The sequence below is a fragment of the Capsicum annuum genome, chromosome 1, assembly GCF_002878395.1.
Source record: "Capsicum annuum cultivar UCD-10X-F1 chromosome 1, UCD10Xv1.1, whole genome shotgun sequence".
Taxonomy (NCBI): Eukaryota; Viridiplantae; Streptophyta; class Magnoliopsida; order Solanales; family Solanaceae; genus Capsicum; species Capsicum annuum.
The window spans coordinates 145,897,551-145,914,260 of NC_061111.1; the positions used below are offsets into that span (position 1 = coordinate 145,897,551).

Sequence of the window (16,710 nt, forward strand, 5' to 3'; positions counted from 1 at the left end):
CGTATTGTTGTGTTGAATTTGGTTTGCAATGATAAACCTGCATGTGCAAAACGATCGCATAATGTTATGGTTTATATACGTCTTTTTTGGGAATATTTTAATGTGGTTATACCTTGGTAAGAAGAAATTCCTATGTTTCTTCCGAGGATGACCAGGTATTCTTCTTTTCTATTTTACCCTGCAGTTCAGGCCCATCAATTTCGTTGAAGTCACCTCATAAGGTGAAGAGAAACTGAGTGTTCCTGAAAGTAGAAAAAGTAATTACCATTTGTTTTGGAATCTATTATAAAAGATGTAAAAGGTGTACTTACTAATCGTTAGCTATGGTGATTTCTCGACACTTATTTTGAGTGCGACCTACATATTTCTCAAGGCCACAACGGATAACAACTCCTAGAATATCTAGTAGTAAGAAATAAGAGGATATATTTAGTATCTATCATATAAATTTCAGTCGTACAACTTTTGGCAAGAGTAATATACCAATTTTTGCAGAGGAAGTAGGTATCAGCTGGGCAACATTGGCTAAATGCGTGAGATTCAGCTTATTTGGCTGTGGCAAGGGCTTCTCAATCTCATCATTGAGGTTGATACGTTCAACTATTGTTTCCTTATCAAGTATCCAGTAATATGTATGTATTGGCCGACCATATGATTTTGGCAAATCCTTTACCCGTGCAGCCGAGATCAAGTAGGTGTAGAGGAGAACCAACTTGTCCGCATAATATGCAATTCATCTCCATACACAACACCCTAATTTGTTGGCCCTGTATATTTGAAATCTTTGGTAAGATGGAGGCAAACATATAATAAGTATGCATACGATAGTATATAACAACACTATATAGGTGGGAGTACCTATTCATCTTCTAAAAGGAGATTTTGGAATCAGATTTGCTTCTCAGGGCTTTTTCTCTATCGACTGATGTCGACAATCTGTACTTTACAAGTCCAATCAGGAGTGTCGGTTGTTATCAGATCGATCCTGGATCTTAGAGCCATGTGTAGTGCAAAGCTAGCTGCACACCAATGCCAACACATGTCATTTAGTTAGAATGTTAGGCCATGTAGGAAATATTACGATAAATTATATGTCTGCAAATAACACAATAAATATCTTTAATCTATCACTATAAGATTCAAAAAGATGTTTATATTTTAAACTCCATTTCAAGTCAAAACCAAACAAACAGGTTGAAATGTCTCTATTTCTTTTACTATGCTGCTACTGTTACTATTTATGTCTTCATCAATGGTGCATTTTGCTTTCTTTGAACCAAGGATCTATTGAAAATAGCATATCAACAACAAAGTAGGGGTAAGGTCCACGTACACTCTATCCTCCCAGATGCAAAATACACTGGATATGTTGTTGTTATAATAAATTCAAAGTCTTAAAAGAGCTAAACTATAAGGGTACACAAGTTATATTTGCTTGAGCAGTTTCTTTTTTGCAACAGAAATACATCAGTTGGAGGACAAGTGTTTCCCATTAGAGCCCAAGTCACAACTGAATTAGCTGCAAAGGTTGAGAAAGTATCAAAGAGATAGGATAATTCTTTTATGCTGCTAGTGTACAAAAGTTAAGAAGGGGTGTCTTGGCATGATTGGTAAGCTTGTTACCATGCGTCAAGTCATGGAAATAAATTCTTTGTAAGACTATCAATTCAGATTTATTTTAGTGTAACTAATTTACTGGTTGGGGTTGATTAGGAGAAATACCATACAGAGAAGGCCAATCCATTTGAGTGATTGCAGATAGTGTTGGCAGTAATGGAAAGCCTCACAAGTTGAGATTGTATTGAAGAAGACAGTGAAGAACAAAGAAAAGATGATTACAACACAACTGCTAAAACAACAACTGCTACTAATCTATATAATAAAAATAGATTGAAAAATTCTGTTAGTAAGGTAGTTAGTAGATATTTTGTGTGTACAACAGTCACTACTTAGTTATCGGTTAGGTAGTTAATTTAATTGTACTACAGATAGCTAGTGGAGTAGCATAGATTAGATTTTATATAATGCATATGTAGGCAGTGTAATAGTAGTAGTTTTGATTCTCTTTTGTGAAAGAAAAAGGAAATCTACAATACGAAATGAAGGTTCTTAACTGGATGCGGTGACCTTTACAGGAGTCCTCATGGCATGTAGTCATTCTAGTTTAGTCGAAAAAGGGTTGAAGTATTTTAAAGCAATGAAAGGAATTCATAGGATTGCTCCTAGGATTGAACACTGCAGGTGTATGGTCATACTGGAAGAGTGGAAAATGCATTAGGTATTATTAAGAATATTCTTGTGAAGCCAAATAAAGTTATATTGGAGTCCATATTAATAGCTGGTCGAAATCTTAGCAATGTAAGTTAGCGTAGATTTAGCCACGTAACATAAGTAAATACAAGACAAGACCCAGGCTTTCACCTATTGCTAGTTGAAGAACCTACACCTGATCTATTTTCTCTGTCGCAAATAACTTAAGGGACATATACTCGAGAGAACTTGAACATATGACCAACATAATACTATAAATTACAGTCGTATAACCTCTTATATCATAAACCAATAGATGGACACACACAAGAAGTTGCAGTACAGTAAAATATGCATATGCATACATCTTACATTGGCTCCCAACTGTCTCTCTATCCCTTCCTTCCCCCCTCCATCACCCACCCTTAACTCCTTGGATATATATATTTTGATCAGGCCAATGCACATATGTATATTATATAGAACATAGGCTTCCAGCATAAACAGAGATGAAGAGGGCTAAATCTTTCACTATAACGTATCATTCAACTAAAAATAGCTCCATCTTGCATGTAAGTTTGTTATGTACGATTAAGATATGTTACCTAAAAAGAAATTTGATGACGTATTAGCACCAACTTTCCTAAATAAATCAGTTGTTTCTGATTCTCAAAATCAATAAGAATTCTTTACATCCCCAGGGCTTCTAATGGTAAGAGTGCAGGTTGTGATGTATGGTTAGACGCATGTCGTGGGTTCAAGCCATTTTGCCTACAGTATTTAAGTGGAGAAGGGTAGAAGAGGGATCTTTATCTACCAAGTCTCAAACGAAGCACTACTAACCGGGGATATCTCAGTCATCCAAAGAAATTCTCTTTAAAAGGTGGGTATGACGTTCTTTGCACCATATTCATGACTAATTTCCTTATCTTCTTCTCACTGCACAAGTCTCGTTCAATGAATTGTTAGGACAAATAAAAACAAGAAAAAGCACAAAACATAGTTATGCATATGTTGGCATTTGTCAATTTTATCACATAAACTAGTAAGCAGGCATATAGACTACTGCAAGAACAACTTGGCTCAAGCATCAAGGTTCAATTCAGTATAAATGTATCAACTTGAAGAAAAAAACTGAGGAACTGTATCAAAAATGTTAATATAGTAGTATCTTAATGTAGTCAAGCATCAGAAGAAATGAATGATGTGAGTTAAATTCTTCTATTTATTATTAAGGAACTAAGAAAATATCTGCTACTAACCTAAGATGATTACATTCTTTGCTATGTCCTCCTTGCAGACATGCACAACTAATTTTGTAGCATACAATTACATGATAGGTTGGGTTAATTACATAGTATAGTTAGAATTCGTGCTAACCGAGAATAGAGCAATCTGAGTGGTTGGTTGGCTGGTAGAGATAACTGCAGCTGTGAATATCTGTTCTCTATGCTCGAAAAACTATTTACAAGGAGTTCCTACATAATATATATAAAAAAACTCATTATTGTCATACATCAACAACAACAACTTATATGATGATGTGCAACACAACCAACAATTTAGCAGTCTGGAGAAGAGATAAAGCAAAATGACAAACAACTAACAAGGAAATGTAGGGGAAAGAAGTCGAGCAATATTCCAATATCTCAAATTTGTTCTTTTGAATGATTTTCTTCTCCGAGTTGCAGTTTATTCAATTGAATTTTCATATATAAACTATTTACAAGGAGTTCGTACATAATATGTATCAAAAAACTCATTATTGTCGTACATGAACAACAACACCTTATATGATGATGCGCAACACAACCAATAATTCAGAGGAAGCTAGCTTGAGTGGGTCCTATTATTTTGGGGAGCAGAGGTTTGATACGGTTTGCTATAATTTTGGTTACAATTTTGTGCATAGTATTGTAGAGACTTATTGGTCGGGGAGGCAGGGAAGTTATTTTTGAAGACCCTTAGCTAATCATACCATTCAGTTAAGTATGCAGTATTTTTGTAGCTTATTTTTCAGAGTATATGATGGATGAAAGAAATACATAAAATGGCTTAATTTAGAAATTATTTAGAGAGAAAGGATACATTTATTGCATTAAGTACAATATACATAAGTTTTGTTAAGCTTTCTTGGATGATTCAATATAAGGATAGGTTGAAGTAGGTTACTGGAAAAAAATCATCATTGCCAAATATGAAATCGTAAATCATTGCAGTCCATAGAAAAATGCTTGTTCACATGGTGTAGGACCATGACGTCCATTAGGTTTTCTTAAAAATGTAGGAAATTTAGATGGAATCAGTGAAAGGTGTTTTTAAGAGAATGCCTTGTTAATGATTTCACTATATACTATATTGTAAGTAGAATTATCATCGGGATCGTTTGCTGTTGCTGGTCGTATTATCATTTTTACACAGTTTGAGTTTTTTGCTCTTGATAAAGCAACATAAAGTTGGCCATGTGAAAATATAGGTTCATATAAATAAATTTCAACAAAATCTAGTGCTTGACCTTGAGCTTTGTTTATAGTCATAGCAAAACATAATATAATGGGAAATTGTGTTCTCTAGAATTGAATTGGTGCCTTTTCGTTTTGTGGTGATAATAAAGGTATGCGGGGAATGAAAATATTTTTGCCTTTGAAATCTCCACTTGCAATTTTATCACTTATAATATGAGTTTTGAAATTAATACAAATTAACCGAGTACCATTACATAAACCTTCTGAAGGATTTAAATTGCATAGTAATATAACTGGACAATTTTGCTTTAGAACTAACTTATAAGGAGGTAATCCTGTAGGATTCAAAGTATGTAGAAATCTTTATACTCGCTTTGGTATTTTGGCTCTACAGTTTCATCAATACCAACGAATGTCACAGCAGTACCTAGGAATTGATCTATGAACATTTGGTTAATTTCATTTACAAAATTATTTTTAGTTGTTAAGATAACACGTGATGTTATATCAGATGTATCAATCATGGTCATGTTTAAGTTGGGATAAATAGTTTTGAATAAATTGTTTAATGATTACTTCTCATTTGTAAAAGGAATAAGAATGGATTCTGGAATCTCAACTTTGTTATGGTGATTAACTTGTTCTTTTCCATTACCAATTCTAAGTAAATATTCACAAAATGTAGGATCTTCTCATGCACGCATATTTTCTGTCAGCCAAAACCTTTGTAGATAATTTCAGATATCTGAGTTCAATAAACATTCACGAATGAAATTTTCTTTTACTCCACTTTTTACAACTGGTAACGTTTATCTAAAATCACCTCAAAAAATGATGACTTTTCTACCAAAAGGTATATTTATACTCATAAGATCTCTTAGTAATAAATCAAAAGTCTCTACAAGGTTTTTTTGTTGTCATTGATACTTCATCCCATACTATTAACTTGGTATCTTGAATTAAAGCAACAAGTGAACTTTGTTTACTTGTATTTACTGTTGTAGTTTTCGCTTATGTTGATAGAAAGTTTAAAGCGTGAGTGACCAGTTTGTCCTCCTGGAAGAACGGAAGCTGCAAAACCAAAAGTTGTTGTAGCTAAAGCAGTAAGTACTTTGGATCTTACAGTAGCTAGTAAAGCTCGGTATAAAAAAGTTTTTTCAGTTCCTCCTGGTCCATCAATATAGAAAGCTCCCGATTCATTTGAGAATATTTTATTAAGAATGACATTGTAAGCAGCATGTCGTTCTTTATTTAGTGTCTTATATAGCAGTAAATCTTCTTCAGTTACAACTATGTTTCTTTCTAAATAAACGTCTTTAGACTCTTGCGTTATTCTGTAAGAAAATGTGGAAGGTATAAAATTTTCTGATATGAGTGTGAACTCATTTATGTTTTGTCCCATTGAATGTAATATGGTGTTTATGTGATTCATAACCATATAATGAATGTTAGTTGTTTATATATTTGTTGTAGCTGTAAAATCTTCAGACATGGGTCTTTCAAAATTTTCTCATAAATCTTTTGGATTAGCAGGATTACAATATACTAATAGTGTGGCAAATAAGCATCGTAAACTATATGACATTTGGTAAGTAGTAGCTTCTGATAGGCATTCAATTAAGTTATTATCGGAAGTTAACAATCCTTTTTTTCTGCAGATTCTCTAAATGTCGTGCAACATATGTCATTTACAGTTCTAAGTTCTTTATATGATTTAGGACTTTGTATATCCATTAGTAATAACCATAGATAGTATCTTTCTCTTTTGGTTGGATGGCAACTGACAATATGTCCAATATCATAATCTTGTTTCCTGCGTGTCCATATTTTATCGCTGATTGACCAGACAAAGTGTTGTGGGAATTCTTTGTATAGTAAATTAAGTTCTATGGCGTATTTATTTATTTGATTCATTGTGAAAAAATCTGCTAGCATTGTTCTTTTATTTCCTGAATTGTTCAAAATTGAACTTAATTTTGCAGTCGTTTTGAAAGAGATGAATTATTGGTTTTCAAGATGTAGCTGCAGTTGATACACATTTGGATGCATTTCACTAATAGGGAAGGCAAACATACGCCACATAGCCTCTGGAGGTGATAACCATCTACCTGTACAATATTCTTTTATTTTGTCAATTTCTGTATTAGCTTCATTACTTTGGAGGTTGAAATTTATTTTGTCATGACCTTTGCAAATATATTTGTAGATATATTTAACGACTTTAATATCTGCACAAAATTCAAAATTTATGTGGCTGTTAAATTTGCTCAATAGATATGGATTATATGGTGCGACCCATGAATTGTCAAGACATTGGGTTCTAACTTTTATAAATTTTCCAGTGTCTCGTCTTCTATAAATAAGGTATGAATTTTCTCTTTTTGATATTTCATTTACGTAATTTTAGGATATTTAAATTTACAAGTTCCGTTTATTTTCATGCATGAATTGTTAGGATTTAAAGTTCCGCAAGAACCATGCATCATATGTTCAACAACCAAAGAGTGTAAATATTCATTTGTGTCAGCGTCAGGTATTTCAGCACAAACGATTTTGTCATAAGCCTCTGCTGTTAATAACTTATAATCATTCTTAAGTATAATAAGGAAATGAACATGTGGAAGACCTCTTTTTTGAAATTCTTTAGTGTACATATAAGCAACAACTTTTCCAAATATTTTTGTTTTAACAATATCTGACTTTAATTCTTCTACTTTTGCTTTAAATACTCGACTTGTTAAATCAGGTCTATGTTGTATTTCATTAGTCGTTATCAACAGATGTTCTATTTCAGGCCATGAAGGATTATATGTCATTGTTAAAAAGATATCTGATTTTCCAAAATATTGTACTAATGCAATGACGTTCATGTATCTACGTCGCATATCTCGTGGACCCCTTGTAAAGCTAGCAGGCAAGAATATTTTTCGGACAATATTTGAAACTTCTCTTTCTCCTAGTCTTGGTAGATCAATAAGCCTGACTAATATTTCAGTTCGAAATAAATCTTGATTGAATAAAAAGAAATCTAATCTTTATGTTTCAAGTTTTATATATTGATCTACTGAATATTGTTGGAATAATCTTCCAGAATGTAAAGGATGATTTTCTTCATTATCTCTAATTTGAAGTTTGTAACAATAATATTCACGGCAGAAAATAATATTCTTTTTTTGTCATTCTTTTTGTAAAATTCCCTCTTCAATATTAAGGAATTCATTAATAGAAGTCATGTTTGTGACATTTGGAAGTTGTTCATGTTTGCAAGAAGAACGATTTCTTGAAGAATTATTTGATTGTAAAATCTTTTGTATGCCACAAAGCCATCCATTTTCACCATATGAAAATAACAGAGGATATTGTAAGGAGTCGTAACAACCATAGTAATAATGAACTAATTGGCTATCGTTAGTATGGGTGTGAACACAAATACGTGGTGTGGAAATAAGATTGCTTACTTCTTCGCTAGTCCATATAGTTGCTACTTGTGATACAATTGGTACGTTATATGTTCGTTGATCCAAGGTAGAATCACATTTAAGTGAGATGTAAAAATTAGATAAATCTAGAATATGTGTTAAAGATTCATAAATTATGAGTATGGATTAATTCGTAAAATATCTATCAAGTTTTCAATAAGAGATTTATCTAGTTTTTCGGAGAAGGCCATTTTATTTACTCTATCATTCTCATTATCATAAAAATAGAGTTGTAAATTTTTTCCTTTGTTATCTGCAGCAGTGAGGCTAGGTAAGAAATGGTATATTTGCAGTGAGGCTAGGCAAGAAATGGTATATTTTTCCTTGCACTTTAAATGTGTAAATACCTTTAGTCGTATTTGCTAACTCTTTATTAGACTTTACGCCAAGTGAAGTAAAGGAAAACATATTATTGTATGTTTTAATATAAGTCCGAAAATATTTGGATTCGTCAGAGTCATCATAATAAAGATGTCTTAATGCAGGAGGTAGTTGATGGGAAGCTAATTTTATAGAATCATTGTTACAACAGAAAGTTGGAGTTTTATATTGAAATCTTTTGGCTGCACAAAATTTACAGTTTGGAACATTTTTTAGAAGAGTAGGAGAACAAGGTAGTTGGTGAATATTCCAGCAACCTATTTATGTTATTGTGTGTCCTGCAATATTTGACATTTGTAAGAGTTGAGTAAAAATGTCAGTGAAAAATGAAAGTGAAACTTGATTTAACTAACCATTTCTGGAAGCAAGAGGTTTATCCCTCATGTATAGAGTATGCTGATGAAGAACGATGCTGCAGGGCTCTAAAGAAGAAGATGACTCCTTAGAAGTCGTAGTAGTAGAATTTTCTAAGGTAGTTTGCCTTTTGACAGCATACTGCAGTCTTCGTCGTTCGAGACGTGCTGCTTTTTGTTCAGATGGCATTTCTCCATAAGCAGTACGACGTCGAAGATTTGTCTCTATTTGGGTATCGGTCTTTTTTGCTTTTATAGTAGACATTTGACCTTAGAATCTTTTAGTTATTTAGTTTTCCTTGTTTTTTCTTTAAATGCCTACAAAGAAAGTATTTACTTACACAATAGGATTAAAAACAAAGTACAACAAAGTTATGCATCAATCAAATATATATATGGTAAAATGAGTGTAACATGACAAAAGTTATGCAAAAATGAAAGAGAGATTAAAGCACCAAGAAATGTGAGACTTACCAAAGTGAAGATGATTGATCACATATAAGAACAACAACCAACACGACACAAACTGATAGCTGGAATAAAATGATAAAATGTGAACAATAGTGAGTTAACATTTGGTACAAACTAAAAGTTAGACATTTGTAGTTTGTTTTACTCCGATTATCAAAAAAATTTACATATCTAACTTTAGTATAGTGAACAAGTAAAAGTGAAGGAAAAATATAAAAGGTGTACTTGTAACCTAAGCTTTCACAACATCTAGAGAAAAGTAAGCTGAGCTTCTCCTTTTTGAATTCCAAAGTAAAGACTGTGATGATATATCTAGTTATGTTACTGATGCAACCACAATAACAACAATCTAGTAGAAACTACATACAAGAACACACCAAACTACAACCTCTGTGTAAAAACTTTGTTGTTCGACAAGCACAGCACCAGCGGTGACATAACAACATTGGCGCTGATCGTGGTGGTTGCCATCAAAGCAAAGGCGAATTAAGCATCCGAAATCATCTCGATGCTTCGTATTTCGAGTCCTCCGAAAGCATGGAGAGTTCCTTTAAAGGAGTGTGCTTTGTCATATAAGATAATTTTGACAGTAAGTTTGCCTGAAGCAATTGAAGCCTTGACTAAAGGGAACTCAAAATTTGCCGAAGATGGTATGATTGGATGTTTTGGAGTGTCTCAGAATTATGAGGAAAATTTCAAAAGAAGTATTTCACCTCTTACTGGTTTGACCACTGCAGTACATGAGCTTTCTGGTGTGGGCAGAGTAATTATTAGAAATCTATTATGATGTAAAATTCATTAGGAGGTCACAAGTTCAAGCCGTAGAAACAACTTTCGGTATATATATTCATACATATATCATTTAGCTTATTCAGATGATACACTATATCATTGAAGTTGGTAATAAACATATTAAAGTTGGTAATAAATATATTAATGGGATGTGAATAAGTTAGTAGACAAAAGATCAACAAAAACAAAAATGCCACAAACTTACATGATCAGACAACACAGGTCATCGTTGATCTGGTATGGACAGGGACAACTATCCTAAGAAAGGATTTTCCTTTCACTTATTTTGAGGTTCCAGCGTTTTATGGAAAAAAGAGACATATGCATTAGAAGGAGATAATTGATAAAATCCAGAATAAATTAAGCTCATGAATAGAAAAATTATTAATAGTGGAAAGGAGAACTACATTGATAAAACATGTTCTATATACAAAGCATGGCTATGCATTTGTTATAAGCAAGTGACCCCTTTGCTGGAGTACTATTTAAAGTGCATTAATTATCTGCCAAGTTTTTCTGAAGTTTCCCATGGAAGCTCCAATAAACACTTAGCTATATGATCACTTTATGCCACTTATAAGTGTAAGGGAGGAATGAGATTAGATGTTGTATGATACATCAAAGGCACGATTAGAAATCTAAGAACATATTTTATGTTGTGGTTGCTATTGTACTCAAGGAATTATAGAAGCAATAAGTAAACATCAGACAGCTGTAAAGGCGGGTGGGGTCGTATAGATATCCCTTGAAGCTTGATTGATAAAAGTTAGCAATGATGAAGGGGAAGCTCCATGAAATTTTGTATATGAGATTAAAATGGTGATATTATACATGCACAAGATAGATAACTGGAGGCTCAGTATAACACAAATATACGACAGAGACTATGACTATTCAGGTGATCTTGAAATACATAAAAATTCAGCACATGACTAAGGTAAATTTCAAGAATAAAGGAAATAAGAGAAAGTAGAAAGCCTTCCTTTTGTCTCCTACATGCCACATTGAAGTAAAGTATATACAATGAATTTTATGAATTAGAAGCATAGATGATTTTTTTTTTTTTATGTTCTGAAAAGTGCAGTAGTTCTTGAACAAATGTTTCTCATCCCAAGGTATAAAGATTATTTTTGTTTAGAGCTTTATCTATTGAAGATAACTTTTCTACCTCATAGAGGTAGAGGTAAATGGATCAATTATACTCTCCTACCGTTAAAAAATTACACCTAATATATCCATAGCCCTTACACCAATGGAGTTGCCAATTCACCCATTCAAACTTAAAATCATGTTGACATGGATGTAGAAAGACAGTAATTTGCATAAAATTTGTATTATGTATATGCATATAAAAATTATATTTTTATTATATGAAATACATATTTGTATGAGATATAAGATAAAACTGTCAATAAATAATTAAAAATAAAATTAAAATTTAATAATTATTTTTATATTAATAATTTAATTCAAAATGTTATTTATGTCTTTTCCCTATTTACTAATGAAATAATTATGGATCAGGTTGAAATATCCTCATCAACCCCACCCATTTCCAGACTAAGAACCAATAAAAGCACAATAGTAAATTTTTTTTTATTCCCATTAATAATTTGAATTCGATTATACACAAGTCGGTTAGAGGCTGATCAACAGCACATAACATGCCACGTTTCAAATCATAATTATAATTATTTCTAAATAGTCCACTAAACTAAACCAAAGCCCAACATGCGTGAACACGTAAAACTTTTCTGCTACAATCACCTGTACTCACCCTCACCGCCTTAACATACACTCCATTTTTCAATTGGTTATCTGCTACCAAAATCTTTGTTATAACCAATAAAAATTCGACACGTCGTACAAACCTTAAAGTACAATTCTGCTTTTTCAGTCTATATAACACTAATAATAATTTTCTTTTTCTCTTTCTCTAGTTTCTTCTTTGGCTTCTCCGAGACTTTCTCCTGTTCGCTTCTAGGGTTAGTTTTTTTTCTCATTGATTGTTTTTGGTTTTCTTTTTATAACTGGGGTTGTTTAGTTTTGCTAAATTTGAATACCGTTTTGGCCTTTTTGATCTGTTGTTTGAGTTTTTTTTTTTTTTTTTTTTTGGTGTTGTTATTTTTTGAAATTATTGAAGTGGTATAGTGTTAGTGTGATTTAATAGAAGCAGTATATTGTTTAGTGTGATTTAATACGTTTGTTTATTTAATTTTGTCAAATTTAAAAACCCTTTTGGCTTTTTTGATCTTTTTTTTGTTGTTATTTTTTTGAAATTATTGAAGAGGTTTAGTGTGATTTAATATGTTTGTTTTTTTTAATTATATGTAAAATTTGCATACCGTTTTAGCTTTTTGATCTGTTTTTTTTAATTTTGGTTTTGTGTTGTTTTTCTTTGAAATTCTTGAAGGGGTTTAGTTACACTAAACACGTTTGCTTGTTTAATTAAGCAAAATTTGAATATCCTTTTAGATTTTTGATCTTCTGTTGTTTTTTCTTATTTGGGTTTGTGGTGTTGTTATTTTTTGTGATTCTTAAGGTGGTGTATATTCGTGTGATTTAATCTGTCTGTTTGTTGGTTTTTTGAAAGGACAGGAGCTGAAAATTTTCTAAAGGTCGGATTGTGTTGTGTCTTCAGCGAACAGGTGAGCGTGGTACTTACTTTTATTTTGTTTCAAAGTGAATTTTGGTGGTGGTCTTTGTGTGTGTCTGTGTGGGTGGGGGTTAATTGTGAGTTTTTTGATTTGAGGTGCTTGGGGCTTCTGTGGTGCTGACTTTTTAGCCAGCTTTTGTAATATTGGTCAGTTCAGTTTTGAGCTCAGCAGTGACAAACACTGACATTAATCGATATATTTGAATTCTAGCCAACCAAATGAAAATAATATGCTTGTTCGCTTACTATGTGTTATGTTTTATTGATTTGTAAGAGCTGAGATGAATAGAGATCCTTTAGCTTAAAATTCTTAAATTATCTAGCAATTATAAGGTTTAGGGAAGGTAAACATATAAAAGTTTCGAAATTTTATTTTCAATTTGTGAAAAATTGATGGACGGTTATGAGACTCGATTTATTGTCTGAGTTTTACAATCTTCGAATTAATAAGTGATGAGATCCCTTTCGATAGTATCCTAATTTTTGAGTTTGGTTCGTTCATATCAATCTACTACACCATTCCAAAGTGGTTCTGTTGTATGTGTGATGATCTATGCAAGATACTTTTTTTTATACCAAAATAATTTTCTTTCTAAAGTAAAATTATGGATTTGCTACGTTAAGAGTTGGTTTAATCTTTATCTCTACACAAACAATCAAGTTTGTACAGAATTGGAAGTGTATAAGAAAGACTCTTGACAGGCACCCACTCTAATTGTGACTCTTAATTATGCTTGAATTCCAAATAAGTTGTTCTCACCAATATTCATTTTCTGCTCTATTGGGTTCCAGTTTCTGTTAAGTCTGTGCTTATCCGGAGGAACTGTAGGTTCTTTGATATAATTTTCTTCTCTTTGTTCTTATGTTTGTGTGTTCCTTCGTAGCACCTCATAGTATTTTGCTTTGGAGTATGTGTGCATAAGGAATCCTGCATAGTATGATCAAACCATCTCGAGAGGATATTCTTTCATGTTATCCTTTGTGTGGTGCTTGCATCTCATGCGCAGGAGGTGAACATTTCTGATCTTGTTCAATCATGTATTTGTATTACGCAACATCTATTCTGACATGGGTCTCAGAGGCCAAACATCCCATCTATCTATTGTTGTTGGTTTTAGAGGCTCTTTTGCTAGCCTTTCAATTTATTTGATACACTTCATATTCCATAGAATTCCCGTATACTTCTTCCATTTTTGTCATCTTATTCACATCACATATCTTTGAGCTGTATAATTTCCACTTGATCATCATATTCTTTAGAAGATGACTAAACTTGTAATGCACGTATTCCGTCTTACTCTTTGTTTATGTTGAAACCCTTGTTTTCTAGTGTGTTCTAATGGAGATATGTTGTCTCTTTTTTTGCCAAAGCTCTCTGATGCTCTGTAGCTGAGCTTAGTTTGATTGCTTTTCAATTACTACCTCCTAAACACATCCATCTATTTTTAGCATTTTCCAGGGTGGCACTGCCTTCAGCTCTCAGTCATTATTTACTTTGTCGTTCTCCTTAGTTCCTACTTTCTTTTGATGCTTCCTGTTAAGTTTGATTGTTTTTCAGTTCACTACCTCGTAAAAACATCTGTCTGTTTCCAGCATTTTCCAGGGTGGCGGCACTGCCTTCAGCTGTGAGTCATTATTTACTTTGTCGATCTCCTTAGTTCCAACTTCCTTTTGATGCTTCCTGTCATGCGAAATTCACTTCAACCTTCTGCATTCTGACCATGCATATCTTACACGACTCTTACAAGTACTTGGCTTGATCACTCGTCTGTTTGACCTCTTTGAAGATTTTATCTTGGACCCCTCTGCTTCTCTATTTTTTGGCTTCCAAAAGTTGATCTGCTGTCTAGGTGGATTTAGCTGTGGTAGAATACTAGAATTTTATGCCAAAGTTAGTGAATTCTTTCTGGATGGGATTATGGTTGTGTTAGTGTTGGTGGCAGTCTTTGAAAAGTCATGATTCAGTTGGTTGACAAAATCTAGCGTCAATCCATGGATAATGAAGTTATTAGGTATATTGGTTATGATGCTTAACTGGCAGGTAGCTATGTGTTGGTTTTCATACCGTCAGGATTAACCAATATGGAATAGCTTGCTCAGTGTGGCATCTTGAGTTTCCAGTTTCCATTTTTTCGAGGTCTTTTTTGCAGCTTGCCTCCCCCCTATGATGCCTAGGAATACGGAAACTGATTTAATTAATTCATTTTATACATTTTGTGAATGCTCTCCTCCACAAGGTATGGGTAAGGTTCGTGTACACTCTACCCTGCCTTGACGCCTCCTGTAGTCCCATACTGGGTATGTTGTTGTTTTGTGAATGCAGTCTATAATCATGTATCAGTGGATGAATTGCAATAGTAAATTGTGGCAATTGCCTCTCAAGGAAATCGAGAGTTTGTTCTTTCCAGTATAACCTGCTATTCTAGACAATTCTGATGCTAGTGGCTCGGTCAATATTTGCCAATGGCCTTTAGCTGAATATTGGCTAAATCCAATCAGCTTATTTTCTATGAGAGCACATACTGATCAATAGCGGGGTAAAATGATTGGGGAGAATCATATCCGGCTGTTGCTACAATGGCTAGTTAACGTAGTCCATTTGTTGCAGGAAAATTCAATATGGAGCAAAATGATACAGGCTGCCAAGCTCCTCAAGCTCCTCAAGCTCCTGTCCTTTGTGTCAACAATTGTGGGTTTTTTGGAACTGCAGCTACAATGAACTTGTGCTCAAAGTGCTACAAGGATATGATGTTTAAGCAAGAACAAGCTAACTTTGCCGCTTCATCTATTGAAAGCTTTGTGAATGGAAGTTCAAGCACTAGTGTGAAAGCCATTGATGTTGCTGCAACCGTGCAGAAAGGTCCTGCAGAGTCCCTGGTTGTACCCACACAAGTTGCATGTCCACCCGAGAGCAAAGAAGTTGAGAAGGCTAAGCAGGGACCAAAAAGGTGCAGCACCTGCAGGAAACGAGTTGGTTTGACCGGCTTCAATTGCCGATGTGGGAATCTTTTCTGCTCAGCCCATCGTTACTCGGACAAGCATGAGTGTCCATATGATTATCGCAAGGCTGGTCAAGATGCTATTGCAAAAGCCAACCCAGTTGTTAAGGCTGAAAAGCTTGACAAAATATGATGGAATGTTCGAGTTATGAGCTGTAGTATTATTGAAGTCGTCTTCTATCTTCTGGTGACAACGGTTGTTAGGTGCCCTAGGACTACGAGGGGGTCTGAGAAAGAAGCATAAGGCATCTTTTGCAACTTGAGGGGTAGTAATGTTGGTATTGAGAGTATGGAATGTTGTGGTTTCCATCTTTAGTGCTTGTTTTGTGCTTGTGATGGACATTCTTTTTCGTTTTTCATGTAGTAATTCCAATTTTAGTAACTTAAAAGTTGGTGTTCCTCAAGTATAAAAGCAATGTTTCTTGCTATTAAATCCTATTCTTCAACTCTAAAATAAGTTCGTTCATTTTGCGAGATGAGTTATCTCATTTTGCTAAATGGATTTTATCTTGTATATGGAGTGTGAAAGAGATCTTATGCTATGAGTGTGTATTAATTTGTTGTTGCAAGTAACCTGTATCTTTTTCAGGCTATTGAATGGGTGCGACTTGGCATAAGTGGTAAAGAAGTTATATGATCAGGAGTTCTTGAGCTCAAGCCGTGGAAATCGTCTCTTGCCACAATGCAGGGTAAGACGACTCAAGTTAAACTCTTGTAGTCCGGTACTTATTTGGACCATGTGCATAACGGCAGCTTTAGCGCATTCGAGCTGTCCTTTTTATTGATTCCAAGTGAGAGTAGATGCGAAGGTGAGGATTGAAGATCCTTGAGAGGCAGCCCCGGATTAGGATGGGGCAGTTCCAT

The 16,710-nt window shown here is 33.8% G+C and overlaps 1 protein-coding gene and 1 pseudogene across 3 annotated transcripts; both read left to right on the forward strand.

Annotated features, from left to right (window-relative positions):
- The first annotated feature begins 4,875 nt into the window (after positions 1–4,875).
- On the forward strand, positions 4,876–10,186 carry LOC107856286 (annotated as a pseudogene).
- A 1,726-nt stretch (positions 10,187–11,912) lies between these two features.
- LOC107839016 (zinc finger A20 and AN1 domain-containing stress-associated protein 8) lies at positions 11,913–16,279 on the forward strand. 3 transcript variants are annotated; one of them, XM_047397339.1, is made up of 5 exons: positions 12,107–12,176; positions 12,785–12,839; positions 13,742–13,857; positions 14,406–14,472; positions 15,456–16,279. In XM_047397339.1, the coding sequence occupies exon 5, from the start codon at positions 15,467–15,469 to the stop codon at positions 15,977–15,979; it is 513 nt and encodes a 170-aa protein (XP_047253295.1). In that variant the 5' UTR covers positions 12,107–12,176; positions 12,785–12,839; positions 13,742–13,857; positions 14,406–14,472; positions 15,456–15,466; the 3' UTR covers positions 15,980–16,279. The 3 variants fall into 3 exon arrangements, with proteins under 3 accessions (XP_016537841.1, XP_016537846.1, XP_047253295.1); XM_016682355.2 differs by lacking the exons at positions 13,742–13,857; positions 14,406–14,472 and having other exon boundaries at positions 11,913–12,176; positions 12,790–12,839; XM_016682360.2 differs by lacking the exons at positions 13,742–13,857; positions 14,406–14,472 and having other exon boundaries at positions 12,099–12,176.
- Positions 16,280–16,710: the final 431 nt, after the last annotated feature.